Below are 26,244 nucleotides of genomic sequence, written 5' to 3'. Positions count from 1 at the left end.
TTGACTTTGACTTTGACTTTGACTTTGACTTTGACTTTGACTTTGACGACGTCAAACAGTAGACATGAAAAGGTTGAAAACCCTAATGGGCCGTGACCAGGTAATAAAATAAAAACTTCAGGTCAAATTTATTGTAAGTTGATGGTAAAGAAAAGAAAATGGAAAGGAAAAGCTCAAAAGGGCCGAGTTACGCGGTACTACAGATTGGTATTAAAATTGGAGCCTGATTAGCAGTAGTTATTACAAATTGGCACATGATTAGTAATAGCTATTACAAATCGGTATTGAAACTGGTAAAGGAATCAAAATTAGAAGCAATTGAAATACTTAACAGCACTGTTTACGCTGCCGCGATCGAGCAGGGAATGACGGTGGAACAAAACAAAATCAGAATGGCGAGGCAAAGGAATTAAAGAATGATTCAGTGGCAAAGGTAGGATGACGATGTAAGGAGGTCACATCGTCAGAGGTGTGTTTATTATTGTTTCTCAAATTCTTCCAATTAGAAATTCTACAGAAAACTTTTGTAGAAAAAGTGGTAATACAATAGCATACTGAATTGCATTCTTTATGTGGACTTATTTTGTGTGAGAGGGAAATGAAATTAAGTCTAACTTTGTACTCTCGTTTTATTTGTGAATTACTGTCTAGTCCACTATAGGCATATTTGGTTTCAATTTTCATTCTATTTACGTCCACAATAAAGTCCATAATCTACCAAGCAGAAAATCTTGTCTCTTAGCAACCAATAGTATTACGTAATTGGGCGTTAGCCCCGGTCTGGCAAACAGTACTGGTTCGAATCCAGAAAGATCGAAGGAATTTTTCTTTGCGTTTGTTCTTTGTATCAATAATAAGACAAAATGAAATATGTTAAATGCACATTAAAATTAAAATAACAATGCGGAACGGTAACGTAAGCAGGTGAGAGCAAGCTAAAGTACAATCAGATGGCATTATTGTCTTTATTTTTCAAATTGATTGTTGAAACGCGGCTTCTCCGCTTCTTCGTCTTACATTAGTGGTCTTTTGCCATTATTACATTATTTTCAGATTTGTGACGCAATAAATTTATCTTTAGTGCCTCGGCCACGAAAATATCGCTGCGTTTGAAACGTTATTCGATGAGAGCGTCAATTTGAAAGCGTCAAAATATCTTTTGTACTTTTTTGTGGAATTCCCCAAATTTTTTGAATTTCAACGAATTTCAACTCGATTTAGGATTTTGTGGGGATTGGCGCTTTGTGGGGAAAATGTGGGGATTCTAACATTTTATCATTTTGTTTAATCTATCTGTTGCTGATGCATCGACAGTTTGATCGTTACTATTGGCAACACTGTGATGAACTATATCGATGTGTCCAGTCTCCCGCTTAGGCCGATCCCCGGTATGAAGAACAACTAAATCAGCTATTGATAAACAAACCCGAGCAGTTGGTACTTTCACACCACAACTTACCACTTGTCAACTTAAAATATTAAATATAGGTCGAAACTTCTTTTACTACCTTCATTAACCTATCCACAACGCAAGCCGATCTTATACTGCCGTTATAAATTCTTCTCTATTCATAATTAGATAAGCGATGACCGCTTCTGTCGGATCGCGTGGAGCGATTGATAACGCGCATAACGCTCGTGCAAATTCGCTCGTAGCGAGTTCGCGACAAGTTGCAGCGATACTTTGTGGCCGTTCGTATATAAAATCATATATTTCTAATTGACGCTCGATGCTGATGCTTGTATCGTCAAGCGAATTCGCTAGGAGCGTCGCGGCTCGTGGCCCTCGGGTTATAGCGTATGCGCGTCACGTCCGATACGTATTAGTTCCGAATCCGAGAAATGACGGTTCGAAATGTCACAGGTATCATTTTATTAATAAATTTAATAGAAGTAGAGCGCATTGTCAAAGAGTTCGTCCAGTCACCATATATATTTTTACCGCTAAACAGTAAAGTGAGCATTACTGCGGAAAGCGATTCGCGCTCTGTAACCGATTCGTATTCGTTAGAAACACGGTCCGAAATGTCATAGAGATCATTTTATCCCTAGGTGTACAAGCGATATTCGTATGTTCTCGAATTCGAATTGGAGTTAGTGCACAAGCGACGTCCGTAGTGGGTCCGATTTTTTCTAGTTTTGTATAGTCTCGGATTCGTAACTAATACGAATAGTTAGTTATTTTGGATAGTTTTTTACCACTAGCACAAAAAGAGGAAGACAATAAGTTTCAAGCTCTTGTCTATGTCCTGTCATTTATGTAGGTTGTGTAGACCTGAAATTCGTTATATATGTGTGTAGCAACCACAGACGGGCCAGAATGCCTAACGCTATTCCGACATTCAGGCATGTCTTAGTGCAAGCAAAAGTAACAACCATGCCTTGTCAATCAGCATAAGACACACGTACCAAATTAGTATAAATAAGTAGCTCAAACAAAATATTACACAGTATTTTACCAACCCACGACTCGTCTATCATACTCCACCAAACTACCATGGCGAAGTGGTGACAACCAACGCCTTTCACCTGCGCCATGGTAAGCCGGTGACCCCGACGACGAAGAATACCCCGACTGGAATAACACAACCCGACATGAAGAACACAGCCCGCCTAGTACAGGGGACCCCGATATAGCAGTAACTTTCTGCACATTGAGGAGATAACAAACACGGGAGAAAATATGTCGTCTACCCAGTGCAAAGTGTTTTCCAGCCCGCTTGGTAAAAAAGAAAAAGAGAAAATTATAATCGCCCAACTTCTGCTGATAATTGTCATAATCATCGCTATCACTGTTGCTGTTTTCTACACTTTTTTTTTATACATCTACAACACCGCCAACTTCAGTTTCCTCCAAATTAACTAATCGCACCAGAAGCATGGTCGCCGCGCGCCCCGCGTACAGCCGCACAACCGCGCCTGCAAAACCTTTCACCTGGACCAAGGTAAAATGTGCTATAGAAATACGATGACATTACAATAATATGGTGACCTTGATCTAATACTGGAATCAACCCTGCATATGGACTACCCAATTCCTCAACTACAGAAAATAACTTATCGTGTTTGGGCTCATTAGGCTTGGCATCCTTTCCAAGGTGAGGCGTTATTTTACACCGGGTCAATCCCATATCTTTCTACATAAGTTTTGTTCGTAGTGCCTCTCCCTATCAAACTCTTGGTTATGCGGGAATGGCACTATGACCTGTGCGAGCGAACCCGCACAGGGATCATCTAAGTCAGGTCCTAACCCTGGATCAGCTCATTTGCACGGACTTCATCCGGTTCTCTGTAAGGCTGGAGCCTTAGGTGAGCCACGCCGGGTGCACGTACAGCACCCTCCCTATTTTCCAGATAGGTACTGGAGATGTAGGCACGCTCACTTCCCTTCGCGCTCCGCACGACTAACAGTTGCTACCGCTGAGCTGCCGGGACAGTTGCTTCAGCTGTACCAAGCACAAAACCGGTCGTGTATGGAGTACTGCTGCCACCAATGGGATGGCTCTGCTATTTATTTATTTATTTATTTATTTATTTATTTATTTATTAAGTACTACATCATATATATTACAACATTTCAACATTCAACATACGGAATTACATCTGATATATATGACAATTACGGTGTACATAGCATTTATAATAGAAGGGTTAAAGGGTTAAACAACTAATATTAAATTAATTTAAATTAACGTTATCAATACCTACTGCTCGAATTTGAATAATTTTGAAATTTTATTGACAAAAATATTTATCCTGTCGTGGTACACATCTAAGTCCTCGATTTTACTGTTAATCGTATTGTACTCGCTCAAAATCCTAGTCAGAGGGGAATGAAGGCCAAGATTGGTTTTACAAGGGGGGGTATAGAAAATTTTTGTTATTGTGTTTCTAGGATATTTATACGGGACACTCAGAGAAATGCATTCGTGTAAATCACTACTTTGGACCAGTCCATTAATGAGCCTGTGCAGGAAACACAAGTCCAACAAAAACCTTCGATCACGCAAGGTAACCATGTTGAATTTTTGTAAACGCTGTTCATACGGTTGCCTGTGAGAGAATACTGCTTCTGCTACATACCAATTGGCCACCTTGGATCAATCGACAAGCGTGTCAAGAGGCTTATAGGTGACTCGGAATTAGTAGAGGCGAAGCTGCAAAGCCTTGAACACCGCCGTAAAATTGCCTGCTTATCGGTATTCTACAGAATATCACAGAGAGAATTACACGATTTAATTCCGCCTTACCCTTTTCACCACCGGGGACCACCGGGGGACATGACGAAGTATTGGGTTCCACCCCAATGTTGTGGGTATTTTAAAGATTCGCACGAAGCTTTACGCTTCCACATTTATATTATGGCGAACAGCTATGGAATGGAATTTCCTGCCTGCAGACTTATTATTCCATGAACGGTGTAACTTGGGCCTTTTCAAGGCGAGTGTGAATAGGCATGATTTAGGTGTGCATGCTCCATCGTCGACCTTATCGTCACTTTCCACCGGGTGAGATGGAGGTCAAATGTGCGCTTATATTATTTTATAAAAATAAAATATGATCTCGAAGGGTTTTTATCTTACAAAATAATGGTGACTTTATTAACTTGTTGAAGTACATTGTTTTGTATCGGGGGCTACTGAATTTAAGTTTTTTTTAATGCAATTACCCAAGAGGAATTATCTACTTTGACTTGGAACTTCGATATATTCCTACTGAAACTCGTAGAAGCTTAAATGATTGTTGAGAATTTATTTAAATTTCCCACAACTGACGATCAAACGCTGCCAAAGTTTTTCACTTAACGTCTGAACGAAATTTAGTAATGAGGAAAGAGTTTGGTTATGAATTATGATGTTATTATTATATTTGCGACTGAGAAAGTGATAAGGAAAGTGATAGGGTTATCTCAAAAGAACCCGCTGCCTTACCAATTACTACCGCAAAGCGTTGCTATGATCAGGACTGAAGAAGAAGAAGTCAGCACAATGACAGGCGTAAAATAGAGGCAACTTCACACAATACCCACATTGCAATTCTGTGGATTCTTACTATTAACGATGCACATTATGATTCGATTTTTATGAAAATCGATTCAAGTTTATACGATCTAACGATTTTCTGTACCAATTTATTTCGTTGCAATTTTCAAGTGAATCGATTAAATAGAAATGCAAATCGAATCGTCTACATCAGAAAGCAATAAACTTTTGTAATAATATCATTCAATTAAACGCAACACATATCTGGTCCGTCCCAAAAGTATCGAACATTTTTCAGGAAAAATACTTTTATTGAACTTATCGGTACCATACATTAGTACTCTTCAAAGTAACACCCTTCAGCATCGATGCACTTTTGTAGGCGAGTTTTCCATGCCCGGAAGGCCCCCTGGAAGACGTCAACGGGTAGGTCCTTCAGCGCCCTCGTCGTAGCTTGCGCATGTGCAACTCCTCGGTCACGATGCGATGCACGGTCGACTTGGCGATGTTGAGGGTCTGTGCTATCAACCGCACTCCTTGACGACGATCCTCGTTGAGAAGCTGACGCACACGGTCAACGTTCTCGTCGGTCCGCGATGTTGAAGGACGACCAGAGCGGGCTTCGTCGGTCACCTCTTCCCTTCCGTCACGGAACATCTTGTGCCACTTCCTGACCGAGGATTCGGACAAGGCTTTGTCCTTGAAGGCCTGTTTAATCATCTCGTTGGTTTCCACAGTATTTTTGCCGAGTAGAACACAAAATTTCACTGCGTACCTCTGTTCTAACGGATCCGTCATCGCGCTACTTTTAAAAACTTCGACGAGGTGTCGTTTAGAGCTCTACGCGAACGCACGTCCTGCCGCTCCAGGTGCTCGGAGCCAACTGCGACCGGTCGCGCTGTATTGGCTAGATCCCCCCACCACTTTCTGTTGCCAAGCGGAGCGCTTCCCGCCGTTCGGCAACACTCCCAAAAAAAATGTTCGATACTTTTGGGACGGACCCTGTATATAATTATAAATAGTATTTGCCCTCGTTCTTGGGTGTGAACGTGTTTTAACCCCTGACGCTTGCCAATCTCTGCGCGTGGGATGACCACCGCTGTACAACGCGAATGCATAGCGAGATTATACGAATGTGTGCGGCCGTACAGGACACGCGGCGGGCGCGCACACATACAAGTCACGCTGCTACGTTTGTACGGAGTTACCACGCTTATATTATTAAAATATAATAGAATTATTTATTTCAGACCATGATCCATAGTAATGTTAATAATACAGTAAATGTTTCTTACGTACTATGGTTACCACAATACAAAATGACTGAATGCTAGAGAAATGCCACGACTAGACCACTACCTTACACACGTGTAGTTGCACCCAATATTGTTGGTAGAGGTAGTCCAACCTGTTGGCAATAACGGCTAGGATGCTGCCGCGTACTTGTAGTGAGGCAGCCCTCTTGCGAATAATGGCTTGAAAGCCATCTGTGTGTGCCTCCATGAACAGATGCACTCAGTGTCGCGATAGCCCCATTAGCATTATAATACTATGAATATAATGTATGCTGTTGGTACGATAAGAAGGGGAACAGTTCTTCTAACTAGTTCAATACAGCTCTAGCGCTTAATAAATTTCAACTCAAAATAGAGTCTTCATATTTTTTTGAAGTATAACGTTTTACCTCAGCACGTTTCTTTACCAACAAGTCAGAGAAAACTTTACGAACATCTCAGTTTTCCTTTAACAACGTTTACTACGTTGAAAATTTCTTAGTTTTTTATTTAAGGTGTTACAATTTTTATGCCAAATTATTTTTGTGCTTTTTTATTATTCAACAGATATTGTAATAAGTACTTTTGTTTTGGCTAGATCCAGAGTATTCTTAAATGGAGAGCGTGTATGATAGTACTGATGTACTGATGTACATGAGGTGACATATCCTGCCTTCGGAAGAAAGAGAGTCACAAGCCACAAATTCTAAATTCGTATATAAATTGTGTTTAAATATTTTTTTTAGGCTTGTTTGATAAAAAGAATAGTTAAAATATACATTTGATACTTTTTACTTTGTACAAAAAAATATTTATATAATAATTAGTAGCAGTAGAGCTACTTGTGAAAGGGTTCGTCCAGGGAAGTACTGCCACCTTAACTATTTCTACCGCCAAGCAGTAATGTCAGCATTATTGTGTTCCGGTTTTGAAGGGTAAGGTGCTGGTAAAATTACAGGCACATGGGACTTGTCAACTTATGTTTCAGGGCGCAGTGCAATGCTTGTTAGATGTTTGCAATTTAAAACTCTAATTGGCACTGCAAGAACTAAGGACAGGAGTGTCGCTTACCACCAGGCATATGACATTCTCACGTCTCGTCGCTAAGCTCTATAAAAAATCTGATAGTTCAAACCTGAAAATGTATTAAAGTGGTGGTATGCCAACGGGAGAACGGTAGTTTCTCAACTCGGTCGACTGTTCAAATCTTGGTGGCGGCAAATAACTATAACTTTCATTTCTAATTACATTTGGGGAATGTTTTTAAGTTTCACTACTTGGTTAGTTTAATGTAGTTATCGTGTAGAGTAAATAGTTAGTAATATGAGAGTAAGAAGTTATAATGAAATTAAGTTTTAGTCTAGAAATGCGGACGGTAATATGAGTGCTGTTCTTTTAACAAAGAGACAAAAGGAAAAAATGTGAATTTTAACGGACTTCCGTAGTTATCGAAGTATTCTTGTCAGCTCCATGGAAGATCTACTTGGAAGATCCAAAACCATTCAACCATTTCAATGCGCTCACCTCGTGCGGCCGCCGCGCGGTCGAAGAGCGGAGACCGTGTTGCCGCCGCGGAGCGACCGCATGCGTCTAACTGTCATGGCAAAATACGCTCTATTTGTTTAGCTTTCACGTTTTAATTTAATGAGAGTTCTGAGTACGCGGGCTAGCTTGGCTTGAATTTCATCTACTTCGCAAAGATTTGAGGGGCATTGCCACTGCGCCCGTCACTAAGAGACATAAGTTGACAAGTCCCGTGTGCCTGTAATTTTACCAGCACCCTTAACCCTTCGAAACTGGAACATAGTAATGACGCTTACCACCAGGTGCACGACTTGTCCCGGCACTAGGTATTGTAAAAAAACTGTTTTAAGGTGTTGTTCATGACTTATCGTCTCCACGATCTACTGTCCTTAGATAGCTGTATCGATATTTTTAGCGATCGTCGCTAGAGGCACTTCTCAATACACTGGGAATCCAATTCACCTTAGAACATTTTTTTTGCCAGTGGGTCATATGAGTGTTGTAAATTTAGCGTTCACGAGTATATATTTTGGTTCGATAGCCACAATGACCCGTGTTGTAAACATAAGTAAGTCAAATCTTAGGGATCAAAAATGTGAACCAGATCAGAAATTTTAAAGTGTAATTTATTCCGTAACAAAGGCGGGACACTGTTAGACATCCCATTGACGAATCCGTATGTAAATTTATGATAAAATATTCCTACCTCAGAGTTTGCGCGGTTCATCTCCTACGGTATAGACGTAGTTTTAGTAACATATCCCTTAATTCAATTTCTCTCTGATTCCGATTTGAGAAATTGGAGATTTCTCTCAAGTCAGAATAAACAAGAAAGGTAAGATAAATTAGACAATTATACTGCATCTATTGACATCGCCTTACTTTCTTTAACTGCCTCCGTGGCCGAACGGTTACCATGCAGAGACATTTATTTCTCTCGCGACTTTAGGTGTAATTTGTAGTTGTCTGTGTGTCCATGGCGCCCGCGACACAGGGTTTCCTGGTGCGGAGCTATGTTGAGTGTGTACATTATTTTTTAATTTTTATTCTCAAACTCGTATCTTAAACCACAGTAACTGAAATGTAAAAAATGCATTAATAAATAAATAAAATATCTTTACTTTCAGACAACTAAATGGTCCGTAGATTGTTAGTAAACAAAACCTTAATAACTATATTGGTATAATAATAATGAACAGGTAATAATAGACATAATCTCAGTACAGAGTACTAAAAAAACCGACCTCAAAAGTACGTGGAATTACGTCTATTTGCTAAGTTTTATTGAAATATCGCCTAGTTCGCCACTATACAGGACTTGACACTGGAGATAATAAAAATCGGTTCTCCCTACTCAAAGTATATCGAGAGAAAAATGCCTTGAATTGAAGAAATAGCAAAATCAACCATATAAGTAATTGCTCCTAAATTAAAGTTAGGCGGTATTTATAGAAATTAATCTTTATGCGTGAACAGCCACCCTTCTAGGTGGATGACTTTCATCAAAATGAAATGGGACCACTATGGAAGTACCCCCTTTCCAACAAAAAGAGAATCATGAAAATCGGTTCACAAATACCGGAGTTATCGCGTAACATACATACAAAAAAAAACGTACAGTCGAATTGAGAACCTCCTCCTTTTTTGAAGTTAGTTCAAAATACACTACTGTCGGTACAGTCATCGAGGCGCTCGTGTAGCGTGCAGCTCGTATATTTGCATTGTATATACAAATTTTGCAGTCTGATGTCACATAACATTTCCTTCATATTCACACTCTGGCTTTTGCCTATTCATAAAGTAATGATAAGAAATTTAAAATAAATAGAATGTTGTGCCATCTCCTGAATAACCACTCTTTATCAGATACGTGTTTGAGAAAGTAAGGCATCGGCATGACAAGATTTTTTGTTGTTTAATGTTGTTGTTTTCGGTTAGGTTCTTTTTTATGATATCTAATGACGAGACGAACGAATCATGTGCTTGTTGGTAAGCACACTCCTGTCCATGGCTGTTACAGTGTCACTCAGAGCATTAATTAAGTTAACTGCCTCCGTGGCCGAACGGTTACCATGCCGGACTGCCACGCAGAGGTCCCAGGTTCGATTCCCAGGCCGGGAGAAATGTTTGTATGGCTTACATTTATTTCTCTCGTGAGTTTGGGTGTAATTTGTGGTTTTCTATGTGTGTGTCCATGGCACCCGCGGCACAGGGTTTCCCTAGTGTGGGGCTATGTTGAGTGTGTGCGTTATTTATTATTATTATTTATTTATTAAATCGCAAAGGTCTGAGGGACAGTGCCACTGCGCCCGTTACCCTGAGGTAGAAGTCGACAAGACTCGTGTGCCTGTAAATTCACCAGCACGCGGTAACCCTTCAAAACCGAAACACATTACTCATTGGTGACAGAAATAGATAACATGGAAGTAATTTCCTGAATGAACTTTTTCACAAGGAGCTCTCTACAAAAGGTTTACTTGTAGTTATGTCACATCCCGGACACTTCATACAACGATCGAAAATTAGGCGCAATCTGCACACGCGCAAATGTGTCAGTGAAGTGGCAGGGTTACCCATCATTTTTTGTTACAATTATGTTACGTGGTCAGAGCGGCAATACGAAAATTCTAACGCGAATCTGTTATCTTTTAAATTCTATTAATAAAATCCTAATAATTACATATGTTCATTAGGTATTTATATCGATATAATATTATATTATACTGTCCAGACTTATTGTCAGAAATATCATTGAGAGTTCCATCTAAATCTTTAAGAAACAATTCACTTTTGTTTCTACCACCCGCTCGTACTAATTATAGGCAAAATGAGTTTATGTGGCGTGCAAGTAACAATTTTAACATTATGTGTAATTCATTCGATCTGGATCTTTTTAATACCAGTGCGATTTCGGCAAGGAGAGCATCGAGTGGGCAATTCTTTAACTAACAACAACTGCAAGTGTCTTTTTTATATTTTATAAATAAGTTATGTTTTGTTTTATACCTTAAATAGTGTATCCAAGTGTTTTTTATTATATTTCTATTTGTGAGAATCTATAATTGGCTCTCAGTCGTTACTATTTTCATTTAAGTTAGTCTTAAGCTGTTGATCTTCCTGTTAGATAAATAAATAAATTAAATAAATATTTTTCATTAATTCACTAACTAGAATAATATTGAAGATTTATTTAAAAAATACATTAAAAGCACTTAATGAAGAAAACAATAACTGAATGAGTCTCAGACATAAGTTTTTGTCATCTTCGTTTCATCTTTCGGAAAACGAGAGAAACTCTTCTCTTTAACCCACACAGATGACAATAAATAGGCGTTCACAGCACAATTCACGACCATTATAAATGGTAACGTAAGACGTACAAGTTTCGTAATGAAAATAAATGAAAAATATTCAAAGCCGTCTTAGCGCGAAAACGGCTCGCCGACAGCCTTGTTGTCGTTCAGTCAATGTGACCGTCAATGTGCGTTGCGCGGTGCGCTATTTAGAGCTAGGGACGCCTCTCTAGCTTTAGATACCGGAGAGTGTCCAATCTCGTTACTTTTTTGTTCTCTGGTCATGTATTTCTATGGTACTTAAGGTTACCTATAATAAAACTTTATAAAAATAAATCAAGGTGTAGAATATTTCCATAAATATAAGCTAAAAATAAAGTAGTCAGTAAATTGTTAATTAACGATTATTATACTAATTGTAAAACAAACTAAGTTTCGGGCTCTTTACAGCGTTTACTTTAATTTCTCAGATATTTTCTTGGGAAATGTATTCACATTTTGACCATCCATTAGATAAAGGACAAAAGGAAGATGTGATAAGAGATCTAAGAATTTACAAAAGTGTTTATCGTCGCCTTAGAGTGAAAACATCGCAAATGCGTTTCTGATTTTTTTAAGAAAAACTTGCTGCTCAAATATATTATTAAAATAATACAGTTTCTGAAAAAGATATAATTTAAGTAATTAAAATGTTAACTATAAACATTATTGGGCTTATTACATTTTACACTACACTTTTATCTTTGTCCCGAAAAATTACATAGAAATCCCATACGAGGTATTCAGTCTAAGACGACGTTACGCAGATTAGACTAACTTTAATATGGTCGTAAGTTGACATCTCGGTTAATTACTTTTGGATTTTTTTTTCTTTACTTTTATGTAGAAATTTGTTTAAGCACCTATATAGTTATAACCATTTTTTTTTTATAAAAAGAACACTTCTTGAAATGGCTACTTCTCGCATTGACCACTTTTACAATCCAATATATTTCGGCTTCGGATTAGAAACATTACCACAAGTTTGACGATGGACCTTTAAGGACGTACATTAGATATTGCTTACTATTCCCTCCAGAGAGGGTCTCTTCGTCCATCGCAACTGGATTTCGCAATCATTTGACAAAAACAGGCAAATAAAACATTTCATTTTCGTTTTTAGTTTAAATGTCTGGGCATGGTGCTAAATTGGCGAAAGGGTCCAAAAATAGTAAAAAAACTATTTTATAATTGAAAAATAAACTGGTCATTTCAAGAAGTGGTCAATTCAAGAAATGGCCAATTCAAGAAAAGGTCAATTCGAGTAGTGATCCTTTTTAATTGTGGTCATTTCTCATTGTGGCCCTAAATCCTCATGTAACTGAGCATGCGGAGTCGTTACAGCTTCGCAGAGATATAGCGTCTCTTAGCGTATTCTATCGCCTGTACCACGGTGAGTGCTCTGAAGAGTTATTCAACCTTATCCCTTCCTCTCCTTTCCATCAGCGGACCACCCGTGCCGGACTGCGTTGCCACAGATGGACGGTCAGTTCAATACCGTCCCGCACTAAAAAGTTTGGCAATTCGTTTTTATGCCGAACCATCAAATTGTGGAACCAACTCCCGGCGCATGTATTCCCTCCCCTCTATAACATCGGGTCCTTCAAACGTAGTGTGAAGAAGCATTTGGCCAGACCGGCAAAAGAAGCGGGTAAAACTGTGTTGATATATCAAATGGTTTAGATATTTACTATAAAGTAAGTCTTATAAAAAATATGCAATACACCTCAGTTTATATATATTGTCTAAAGAATGTGCTAAGGTGTTTATTAGGTACACGATAGGATGTACTTCGTCTGATCATATAAAATCCTGAAATCGAAAAATCTTACTTAGCACATAATTTTTATGTGGCAGATATTTATCTTTAAATACCACAGAGAACCTGCTAACTTTTGTTTTTCAACTGAAGCCCTATTAGTTCTTAAATTCACATTGATCCCAATATTTGCAAATTGCCCAGCGGCTTAACGAGATGCTGCGCCGCCCGTTGCCTTGTCAATATTCTTCACCACGATCGCCATCAGGTGCTTGTCGATTTCGGTCTGTATATATGTGTCAAATGTTCTAAGTACACTGCATACCGATTTCTCCATGAATTGTGGACCGATTTTGAATATTCTTTATTTGTTTGAAAAGGTATATATACTCTCGAGGTGGTCCTTGATGCCAATGATGCTGTTCCGGGTTTTTCGGCTATCACAAAATAAAAAATTATTTTCGGCGAATGAAAGTCGACTTTTCACTTTCCTTTGTCACTAAGAAGCTAGAATCTGATAAGGGGATCCCATGGAAATCGGAAAAAGCTGATAAGCAATTCTTAGAGGTCGGTTTTTATTTTTCAATGAAAAAGTTAAAATTGTATGTATTAATTACGCGGTATAAATTAATATGAATATATGAATTATAATCATATTAATTTACACCTATTAAAATCTAGGCTCGCATTGAAATGTCTCGCCTTAAATAAGTACGCATTTGACCTCCACATCACCTGGGGCCTTAATTCTGCTAATTTTCTTGAAACCACTGCTCATTGTAATCCCATTGAGGCTCCATTGAGATTTATTTTATTATTATTGTAATTATGATAATATTTGTTCAACTTCAACTTTTATATAATAATAATAAACGCAACACACTCATAGCCCCGTACTAAGGACACACTATGTCGCGGACGCCACGGACATACACATCGACAACGACAAATTACACCCAAACTCACGAGAGAAATAAATGTAGGCCATGTGTATGGCCCGGTATTTCTCCCGGCCCCCAGGCCTAGGACCTCTGCGTGGCTGTCCATGTGTAACCGTGGTAACCATTCGGCCACTGAGGCAGTTATTTATAGGCATGGCTCTGTCGTTTTGCGTGACGATTTCGCCAACATCGGGCTTGGAAAACAATAAGGACTCAGGGCGATGGTGAGACAATTATTCTTCTAAAATCTAATTGCAATGGCAGTTGATTTTCAATAGAATGTCAATGGAATGGCAGTGGTGTCATTCTTTCATTCTATCACTAACAATCGATGTTGCCTTACTAAAACTACCATAGAAGTTACTGTGCATTTCTTAATTTTTCTTTGGTCATCATCATCAATTTAGTCTTCAAAATAAAGTATTAAAAAAACATTATTAACCTATAATAATATTACTACAAGTCGTTATTATAGAAGTATATACGTAGTAACATAATAAGTATATTTCAGGCCGTCTTATCTCACATGACAAGTCCCTTAAATTCCTGATCAAAGGAATAATGGAAGCCAATTGTGGACGACGACACCCGAGAATAAGTTCCTTTGACCAAATGAAATGAAAAGCGGTAGCCACGTTATATAAGATGAAAGGAAAATGTAAAAATCAGAATGGGTTTTTACTACACCAATATGAATCTAGCGCTTATATCTAAGAGACAACTACTGCTCCAAGGAGCTCCACTTAGTAGCAGTGGAGCTCCTTGTGAAAGGAGACCTATTACTGTCGCCTGAGAATGCCTACAGCTCATCGCTTATGATTTCAATATACAAAGAGATAGTGATTTTCAGTGTTATTCACAGGCATTTTAATACCTGAAGGTGAAAATTTAAGATACAGATTTGATCGATTTTTTGATGATCTACACGTGCAATCAAACAAAACGAGCAAATGTGGTAGCAACAGGCGATCGACATTGTCGATAAAGACTTACGATCAAACAAAATGAGCAAATATGATAGCAACTGACGATTGCCATCGTATTTTGTCGTTCGACTCTTGCGATTAAACAAATCGAGCAACTGTGGTAGCAACAGACGATCGACACTTGGAATCAACACAAAATGCCTACAGATTTGCTCGATCACAACTATTGATCGACAAAACACATCGATTAAAAAAAACGATCGGCATTGTCGATCGACAGTAACGATCGATAAAATCGAGCAAATCTGTAAGCACCTATCGCATGACAAAACACGCCATGTCGATCTACAGGGAAATTCGCTAAAGGTGCTTACAGGTTTGCTCGATTGGATAACAATTCAAATTTCACCATCCATGTTTGGGGTGCAGGAAAGGCGCATTCCCGCTCGTAACACCATTCTTTTCTTATATGTCTGGCGCATCCTAAGCAACAATCGGCGATCTCTCTTCTTCTCTTCAAAGACGTCACTTCTCTATGATGTAAAGTGACAGGGCGAACAAGTGGTGTACCTGGCCACGCCTAGTCAACGACAGGCCTATCTTTAAACCGCAAAAACTTGATGGACACTGCCACTGCCCCCGTCATTCTGAGAAAATTGACAAGTTCCGTGTGCGTATACTTTCAACAGCATAAATCTTGCTAACATTAACGTCTGAGGTTACTGTAAATGAATCCTACACTTTGCCAAGGGCAAGGCTTTGCCCACGGGAATTATCTATTGTAACACGAGTCGAGGGATTATGTTTCCATTGTAACACATTTCGGCAGTAATTTAAAAAAATTTACACCAAATTACGTGTTTACTTTAAGAGAATATATTTTTTGTTGTGTATAAGTTACATTGTTTGGGACAGGTATTTTAGAGGGTGTAGGAAGCTTTATTAATAATAAGCTCGAACAAACACAAATAAAACATCCTTTGCTCTGTCGGACTGGCCGTGTAAAGAAACAAGTGAAGAAAGAAAGAAACCAGTAGCAGTAGCTTCTTGACAAACTTTTTCCAAAGTAATGATGTGAATACCGAAGATGTAAGGTTACCTGTGGGAGGTATAGTGGAAGAAAGGGAAGAGTCCATGATTGTCAGTACTAGCGATTAAATGTTTTTTGAGCTACATTAGAAAAAAAACAGCAAACTAATCAGTCCACATATGTGTTTCATAACACTGGCATTTTCTTTGCAAGATAGTAGCCCAAGATCGGAAAAAATGATGCCCAAATGAGATTCAGTACCAGTAGAGCTCCTTGTGAAAGAATTCGTCCAGGGAAGTACTGTCACCTTACCTATTTCTGACGCCAAGCAATAACGTGAGCAAATACTGCGATCAGGTGCTGGTGAAATTACATGCACATGGGACTTGACACCTTAAGTATCAGAATGACTGGCGCAGTGGCAATGTCTCTGAGTTAAAGCTCTCAGTGGCACTGCAACTGTCGCGAAACACCAGGCGCACGACTTGTTCGTCCTGTCACTTGGTATAATTAAAAAACATACACTCAACGAGTAAAATACAACATAAGGTGCAAATTAAGGAATCTGAATCCGGGGTTAAATAACGCACACACACTCATAGCCCCGCACTAGGGGTATCGCGGGTGCCATGGACACACATATAGACAACTACAAATTACACCCAAACTCACAAGATGAATAAATGATGAACAAACATTTCTTCCGGCCCGGGCATCGAACCCGGGACCTCTGCGTGGCAGTCTAGCATGGTAACCGTTCGGCGATTGAGGCAGTCTGTTATTTATCATTTATCTCATCTTTTCTCTGCGCGTGCAGATCTATGCTGTCCAAGTGGTTTTTCACCCTTACGTAACTATTTCGTGTTTAATGGCATTCTTAACCAAGTTCAATTAAAGTAAAATCGGCCTTAATTTCCAAATTTAACACTTTATTGTGTTTTCGCGCAGCTTTTGAGTCACAAAGGCTACATTGCTAGAAATTATTTAAATTATCTCGAAACTGGAGCCCGGCAGATTACGTTCCTTAATTGTTACACGTTCCTGTTGAAACCTGACAATTTACCGCGAACTCTTTACTTATATAATTAACAATGGACTTTGAAATTTCACCTATTTACTCACCATCATTATCCACAGCCGGATTTCATCTACTGCTGGATAAAGGCCTCTCGTTATTAGTGTTTTATTAGGTGGTTTTCCACCGGTGAGGCGAGACGAGACGAGGAGAGACGAGAACTGAAATCTCGCCGGCCCATTTCCACCAAAAATTGCCATTAATAGCGAATTGCCAAATCGAGCTGTGATTCTGAAGAGTGAATATTCAGTGTTGTATTATTAAATATGTTAACGGCAGAATAATTAGATGAAACCATCTTTTTTTAAATCTCAAATCGTATGTACCCCACAATCTCGAGATCGATAATAGACATCGTGAGCTCGCATGAGAAATCGTGTTTCCGTTAAAGAGAATAATACTCTCTGCAGGCAGCAATACGGTTCAATATTACATCAACAAATACTTCAATTCTTTCCTCGTCTATCCTCGTCAATCCAGACCATTTTCACTGAAGATGGGCTAGAAGAGAATTAAAATTTTGTCATACAATTTCTTTTCTCGCCTCACTGGTGGAAAACCATCTTTATCTACACAATCTTTGCTATTCTTATCCTATGGGCCGCGACTTTTATGATGTTGTCTCCTCAATCCTCTTTACTGTTAGATTGTTGTTTTGCTCCCATAAATATTTACTCAAAACCTTCATTATTATTTATTATTATTATCTAAAGCTGGAAGAATATTAACAATGGCGACATATTAAATTAACTTCCTGTGATAATTTCGGTTTTGTAGGATAAATGGCTGACGAAATTGTAGGCTCATGGGACTTGTCAACTTATATCTCTGTGTGACAGGCGCGGTGGGAATGCTCCTCAGATCTTTGTAATTTAAACTACTGAGTGCCACTGTAACTGTTGTGGACAGGCGGATCACATAACCGCTCACGCGATACATGCAGCCGTAGACGCATGCCACACCTAGAGGTGCCGGTGATGATTTTATACCGATTTATCGGATATCGAAGATATGACAGGTAAAAGAACTAATATTAATTGCTATTTCGGTAACTACTCTAGCAAACCATAAAGTTTTTAATGCCTGGGTCTGTCATTTAAAAAAAATAAACAACTTCAAAAATACGTCACGACAATCGTGTGTGTTATTGTTTGGGCTGGTGATTTCGGTGTTTATTTATTGAAAACATACCGTAAGTAGCGTTTTTTAAGTTTACCCTGAATATAAATGTTTATAAACTATACTTTAAGGAGTAATTTCATGGTAAACGTCAGAACCACTCAAACGTAATATTATCATATTTATCCAAGTACACCAAAAATTTCATTAATGCTTTTTAAGTGCAGGATTTGCGGTGTATTACTGCATTTTATTTGAGATATTTTTGTTGGTAGTACGGAGGGTATTTATTTAGCAATGCAGAATAATAATTTTTATTCATAAAAACTTGTATTTCAACTGAATGCTTTTCTAATTTGCGAAACCAACTAGCCGCCATTTTGTGGTAGAAGGAGCGCATCGCGTGAGCGGTTAATACCAGGCGCACTTGTTCCTCCGGTCGCACTGGACTTCCCCAGTGCGGAGCTGTGAGTGTGTGTGTTATTTATTTGTTTATGAAACCCTTATTGGTCAACAGAGTGCGGATCAATACCAACAGCATTTTAGTCATACCTGATAGATAATATGATTTGCCCATTATAAACCCCTATTCGGGCCCTTAGCAAATAGTATTATGAGACGTATTTGTCTACCTAGCATTTTACTGGTTATTTGCATTATATTAATGTTAATTAATTAAATTTTGTAAATGTGAATTGTAGTTGAGATTGCACACAGAAATAGCGTTCCATAACGTAAATTGCTATTAATTCATTGTTTCTACCTTAAAGGCCCATTTAGATGGAGAGAGTTTATCGTACGCTTCGTGACGAAAAATCGTAAGCGGTTCTCGCAAGCAATAATCGCCATAAGATTATCATATCATAATGTTTACATTCAGGCAAGAACTAAAATCTCGCCTACGAATATGTCATACGAGACTCGCAAGCAACTTAATCGCCTCCTCGATTGTTTACACAGAGAAATATGTAGTAAGAATATTCTTGCGTACGAGTTCTCGACTTGTCTAAACACGATCTCGTATGACATTTTTTCTAGGTCATACGAGTATCGCACAAATCGGTTCGAACCGTTTTGAGCGCGAGAATTGCCATTCGAGTTCTTGATTACAGCGGTTACAGTAATTACTGCAGTAGCTATTAATTACGTATATATTATATCAAAATGACGCAAAAATCATTCAAATTCGGAACTGCTGATAATATTAAGTTCATTGAACTTTATAGAAGTTGCGAGTGTTTGTGGAATACTGAACACGAACATTACAAGAACCGAGATGCGAGAAATGTAGCACTTAATGCATTTGCAAGAGAATTTGGAATTGAAGAGTTTGGGGCGAAAGAAATATCACGGAAAATTAAAAATATTGGGAGCCAATATTTACAAGAAATAACAAAAATTTGTTCATCTTTGGGGACTGGAGGTGGGGCTGAAAATGTGTATGTGCCTAAATTACCCTGGTACAATTCCTTAGACAGTTTTTTGAGAAAGTCTTCAGAATTTCGTACTACATCCTCAAATTTGGTGAATATTTAGTAAACACTTTTTATATCTAATTCAAAGTTTTTTATATCTAAGTCAAATTTTGTTTATTTTTTATTTCTAGAAAATGTTTAGATATTACAATAACATTGCATTTTCTTGCCAAGGTACAGCTCCGCGATTAGTAAAATAATCGCAATACTGTTCAAGTGAAGCTCTTCTGCAGCATATTTATTAGCTTATAGGCGACACGATTTATATATAAAAGCACGTTAGAACAATTAATAATTATTTCCATACACAGTTATCATACACTACAGCCGCACGCGCGCACACACACACACACACACACCACACTTTCCCAAAACACACACACATACATTTAGGTTAAGGTAGGTAAATGCCAACTATTCTTAAGTTTTCTTGATTTTTGTTTGTGTACATAGTCTATAGCATAAGTATGCATGAGTTAAGGAAGAGCGGGACCTCCTGACACAGGTATTTATTTACTTAATAGGATGGTCCCTACCTTTGTTTGTATTAATGCCGACTGTACAATGAATAAACATTTTTGAATTTTGAATTTTTTGAATTTGTTCACGAATTGAAATTGCTTTTCTGGTAAAGTTTCCGTAATTTTGCGAATTCAGATCTTCAAAGGCGCCACTTCTATAGTTTTCTCTCCATGTACCTGGTCGTGTGCCAGTTCCTGTTTCTTCATCTAAAAACCCTGGAGGAGTGTATGAGTTCGGCGATGTTTTTCTCAACCAATTATGTAAGATACACGTCGTTTTTACAGTGACGTCTTATTTTTGGGCGCTAATCCTATTGGCCTTTCGAAAATCCTAAATCGTGATACTAAAATACTTTATTCGTTTTCGACAATTCTCCTGCATCTGCATAGTCTATATTTATAAATATTTTGCTCTTTTGATGAATTATTTCGTTGAGGGTATGGTTTCATTAGGTAGGGTTTTAGAGGGAAAACTTCATCTCCAACAAAAACAGCATCGCTAGGCAAGTCCAGTGTATTTTTTTCGATAGCTTTATTTAATGTACTTTCATTGAATATACCACCATCGGAGTTTCTTCCATTCGCTCCTATGTTTACATATATAAAGCAGTAGTCGTAATCAACACATCCCAAAAGAACAATACTGAATGTATTTTTATAATTGAAAAATTCTGATCCTGTTCCTGGAGGACATTTAATCAGTATGTGTTTGCCGTCCAAAGCTCCGACACATGTAGGAAAATTTCATCTAGATGCAAAACCAGTTTGTATATCCATTCTTGTTTGGTCCTTGGTACCTAAAAAACGAGTAACATTATTATTATTTTTAAATTTCAGATAGATGAAGACTCATCCCCCACCCCAAATACACCTAATAGTCCATTTAATGTGTCAGTGGTAAATAATGACTAAACACATAGTCTCCAAATTTTAGACTCCGTTAGCGATATAGTAGATTTGACACCAAAGCCAACCCAAATTAAAAAGATAAAGACCAGAAAGTTGGACCTTGATTCAGCCATTGAGAGATTAGATGCTATTAATAAAAGATCTAGGCAACATGAGGACGATTTGGACACGTTTGGGAAGTATGTAGCGTCCAGCTTGTGCAAGTTTAATGAAAAAAATATGATATTTGCTCAATATGAAATCCAGGCAACGTTCTCAAAGTTTAAACTCAGAAATTTGAAAGAGACTACTCCAATGCCGGATTCCCCATTTTCAAGACCTGATAGCGATCTACAGTGGTGGAATGCAAGCGCGCACGATGACACTGCAACGGTTACATAAAATAGTGATTTTATTTATATTTTTAATTATCTTTATGTTATTTTGATTTCTAATTAGTAAGTGAATTATCCTATTATCTTTTATTTTCGAATAATCTACAAGACACTAATCTACAAGTAACAAGCAAGACTAATGTTGAATAAACACATAAATATATTGATTTTGAAATGAAATGATAGTTTTTTATTCATACCTTAAGAAAATCTTCCAACGTTATTTAAATAGCTTGCAAAACTTCAACCAAAAAGTAGCTTATGGTACACCTAGACACTCTAAATATTTTTGATAACGTTTGAAAGGAATCCAATGTAGTCAGAAACGTTAAAGTTATTTCTCGTTCGTTATATTCGTTATCTTTTTTTTGTATAGACGGTCCAATTTCTTGAAGTAAATATGAAAATTGGGTTTTCGTAACTCGAAACATATTTTTGAATGTCTCTTCATCTTCCAATTCTAATTCCAGACACAAAGTATTAGATGCTCTAAAAGTGTTTGTTCTCGATATTCATTTTTTGACCCAACATCTTTTTTTACGTTTTCTTTTCATTAATTCTTCTCTTAGAACAGCAGAGATAATTCAAACACCCTCGCGCACTGCACTCATGGTAGCGACTGGCTGGCACAAAAACTCGTAATGCGACTTTTGCTTTCAACTTCTGTTTACACGGAAACGTTCAATATTCAAAGGCGAGGCGATTATCGCTTAGATGGAAGGGCGATAATCGCGAATGAAAAGGATATAAAAAACTTTCCTCGTCTAAACATTCGCGATCATCGACCGTCCACGTGAGCAATAATCGCCTCGCCTTTGAATATTGAACGTCTCCGTGTAAACAGAACTTGAAAGCAAAAATCGTATTTGAAGTTTTTGTGCCATCCAGTCGCTAACATGAGTGCAGTGCGCGAGGGTGTTTTGATTATCACTGCTTTTCTAAAACAAGAATTAATGAAATGAGAACGAAAATAAATTTTGGTTAAGAAATGTTATAAATCCGACTGGATCGAAGGAATTTTTTCTGACTCTTCGATCTTTGTATTAATAATTATAACAAACTAGTGGAGTAATTTCACAAAAAAAGAAAATTGAATATCAATTCAATAAAAATTTAATTAAATGTTATAAAATTTAAAAAAATATATATATTTCTATACAGCGCAATGAACTTCATATTGTCAGCAGCACCAAATTTGAATGATTTTTGCGTCATTTTGGTATATCCATAGTCAATAACGCAGTAATCACTGAACTCAAATGGCAATTCTCGCACTCAAAACGGTTCTAACCAATTTGTATGATTATCGTATGAACTTGAAAAAATGTCATTCGAGATCAAGTAGACAAGTCGAAAACTCGTAAGCAAGAATCTCATTACTACATATTTCTCTGTGTCAGTCAGACACAACAGACAGAACAGTCGAGTAGGCGATTAACCGCTCACGCGATGCGCTCCTACTACCGCAAAATGGCGGCTATTTGGTTTCGCAAATTAGAAAAGCATTCAGTTTAAATACAAGTTTTTATAAATAAAAATTATTATTCTGCATTACTAAATAAATACCCTCCGTACTACCAACAAAAACATCTCAAATAAAATGCAGTAATACGCCGCAAACCCTGCACTTAAAAAGCACTAATGAAAATTTTTGGTGTACTTGGATAAATATGATACTATTCCGTTTGAGTGGTTCTAACGTTTACCATGAAATTACTCCTTAAAGTATAGTTTATAAACATTTATATTCAGGGTAAACTTAAAAAAACGCTACTTACGGTATGTTTTCAATAAATAAACACCGAAATCGCCAGCCCAAACAATAACACACACAATTGTCGTGACGTATTTTTGAAGTTGTTTATTTTGTTAAATGACAGACCCAGGCATTAAATACTTTATGGTTTGCTAGAGTAGTTACCGAAATAGTAATTAATATTAGTTCTTTTACCTGTTATAACTTCGATATCCGATAAATCGGTATAAAATCATCACCGGCACCTCTAGGTGTGGTATGCGTCTACGGCTGCATGTATCGCGTGAGCGGTTAAGTTGCTTGCGAATCTCGTATGACATAATCGTAAGCGAGATTTTAATTTTAATTAGAGATCTGAATGTAAACATTATGATACGGTAATCTTATGGCGATTATTGCTAGCGATAATCACGTACGATTTTTCGTTACGAAGCGTGCAATAAACTCTCTCCATCTAAATGGGCCTGTAAGTACGGACAACAGCACATCAGACTACACATTTTTGTTCAAGAATCGCCTCCAGTGCAACGGAACAAGATACGTCAATGTATAGCTTGATGTGCTGTTGACTATATAACTTATTCAATTTCTATTTGTTAGTATGGTTAGTATTGTCTTAATTTACAGTTAGTAGTGTTATAATAAGTAATAATAATAAATAACGCACACACTCAACATAGCCCCGCACTAGGGAAACCCTGTGTCGCGGGTGCTATGGACACACACATAGACAACCACAAATTACACCCAACTCACGAGAGAAATAATTGTAGGCCATACAACTATTTCTCCCGGCCCGGGAATCGAACCTGGGACCTCTGCGTGGCAGTCCGGCATGGTAACCGTTCGGCCACGGAGGCAGTTATGTGCAAGGGCCGCTTTTAGCGGTGGTGAAAGCCTCCTCCATCTTCTTCCAACAGACTCTGTCTTGTGCCAGTCTTGGCCATAGCGCTCCTGCTACCTCTATGATTTCATCGAGTGATGATCTCTTTGATGGCCTACCTCGTCTCCTTTTCTTATAAATCGGCTACCAGTTCGTGACTATCTGTGACCATCTTCTGTCTGTGACTCTTTGAATATGACCAGCCCATTTCCACTTTTAGTGACAATATCCGACTTACAACGTCTCTTACCTTTGTGCTTTTTCTCACTACTGAGCGTTTAATGTTATTACTAGTAATGCCTTACGTACCATTATGTATATGGCAGAATAGTTTTCAAACAAATTAAATGACATTGCGCCTCTATTTCTGGTTATCTACTCGATAGATACTAGATCCGGTTCGTATTCATTCCGAAACCGAGACTATACAAATCTAGAAAACTCGGAACCACTTCGGGTGTCGCTTTTGCACTAAGTCCGATTAGTATCCGAGAAAATAAGAATCTCGCTTGTACACCTAGAGATAAAACGATCCCTGTGACATTTCGGATCGTCTTTCGGACTGTTACGAAACGGATGTTGTGCGCAGACGCTCTAACCCTTCAAAATCAAGAAAGGTCACTTTATTGTTCGGCGGCAGTAATATATATGATGACCTGGACGACCTCTTTTACAACTCATTGTAAAACTCACTCTACTTCTATTAAATTTACAGCCTTGAAAGGCACAGATGAAATGTTCCATTCCTTTGCCGATGAAGCAAAGCCCTTAGTGTGAAGCGGTGGTATATCAATGACATAAGGATGGAGTGTTCCGGACCTTCTAGTCGACCGAAGCTGGAAGGGTGAGGGTGGAATTGAATTGAAAGTTGTTGAGGAGTTTCTCTCACCTGTCTGCCATTTTCTTCACATCAGCTCTAGGTAATAATAATACAGTCCAATAGAGAACCTTTTTCTTTTTCAAGTAGGCTAAAAAAAATCAAATGAGATATGAGAACAAAGTCTTAGCAGACGATTTTTTCTTCTGGAAAAATTAAACATATATTCACTCTACGACTATGTTAACACAATGGGATATTTTATGTGTCGTAAAAAGAAACTGCCCGAACAGCACTAGATTATGGTCTCTTAGAATGGAATTTCTTCTTAAATTTTTTTGTCCATCTTATTTTGCTTCGTTTATTTCTGTTGTTCGTACCTATATACATTGTTATAGTCCATTTCACATAAGATGGATACTGTGACATTTCCACTTTTTACGTTACACGCATCCTATTTTTAACTAATCCCTCAACAAGTTACAAAATTCAATTGTACATTTCTTAAAATGTACTAGAAACAAACAATATTTCTTGCGATTGTAATTTTAAGTAAAAATTACAGTATATTAAGTAAATAGAAAATAAAGTGATAAAGATTAAAATAAATGCCTAATTTAATATTCCCGCCATTTTCTTTTTTTAAGTCTCTCACTCGTTCAGAAATTTTACACTAAATTAATAACAATTCCAAACTTGAATTTATTTAATACATTTTAATATTTTTAATCATAAATCAACACAAGACAAAGGTATGTAGGTGCTTAGAATAATAACGCATAGAAACCTAGTCCGCACACGCTAAGTGAGTCAAATTGAAGCGCGCTAAAAGGGTCTACACGAGCGGGCGGGCCTTCAGTGCTCAAGGTCAACTTGCACCGCGAACAGATCAAGAATTTTAGCTAAAAATGACGAAATGTGCGGTAAATGAATGTAAAAATACGTCAGACAAACATAAAATAGATACTAACATCACATTCCACAAGGAAGTAACGCGTTTCAACTTGTATTTTTATATAAATATTCACTAAAACCGAAAATTAACCTACTACTAAAACTAGCCTACACGAATTTGATTTTTGCCTCACTTGTGACAGTTCGTTTGATATGAAACTATCATTCTATGCGTTATTATTCTAAGTGGTGTTTTAAAACAGGCACAAAATCCAAAGCAATATCGCCAACCGCACAAATATCTCGCGAGATTCAAACCACTCGCTTGATGTGAGCAAATTACATTCCATTTACCTACATGTGTAAAAAATCCACTTAGGCTTCAGTTTAATAAATTTTCCTCCTTGCCAGATGTGTGCACGGTGCTTGACTGAAAAATATAAAGTGACTTATTTACTTCCAAACTCGACACTTAACACACACGAATAAAACCTCCACCCAGCCGTTTTTGCCTCAATTAGGCTGAAATTACTTCTTTAATAAGTGAGAATCTAAGAGGATATTTTTACCTGCACGAAAGGTGGCGGCGTTAATTATTCAAACAACAAGCAACTTGAAAATTCTCACTCTATATAACGCGTACATACCTTTTT

The 26,244-nt window shown here is 37.8% G+C and overlaps 2 protein-coding genes across 2 annotated transcripts in view; both read right to left on the bottom strand.

Moving 5' to 3' along the window:
- LOC113240357 overlaps positions 1–26,244 on the bottom strand; it is a 377,235-nt gene that overhangs the window by 62,480 nt on the left and 288,511 nt on the right. The gene's annotated exons all lie outside the window — the stretch shown is intronic.
- LOC113240355 (protein GVQW3-like) lies at positions 5,418–5,780 on the bottom strand. Its single transcript, XM_026477636.1, has one exon. The coding sequence runs from the start codon at positions 5,778–5,780 to the stop codon at positions 5,418–5,420; it is 363 nt and encodes a 120-aa protein (XP_026333421.1).

The sequence above is a fragment of the Hyposmocoma kahamanoa genome, unplaced genomic scaffold (genome assembly GCF_003589595.1).
Source record: "Hyposmocoma kahamanoa isolate Upper Pololo Valley unplaced genomic scaffold, ASM358959v1 134, whole genome shotgun sequence".
NCBI classification, from domain to species: Eukaryota; Metazoa; Arthropoda; class Insecta; order Lepidoptera; family Cosmopterigidae; genus Hyposmocoma; species Hyposmocoma kahamanoa.
The sequence above is the reverse complement of the archived record's forward strand: the minus strand, read 5'-3'. Positions and strand labels throughout refer to the sequence as shown.

Coding starts and splice junctions, on each gene's coding strand:
- LOC113240355 (XM_026477636.1), bottom strand. CDS start 5,780: ATGACGGATCCGTTAGAACAGAGGTACGCAGTGAAATTTTGTGTTCTA.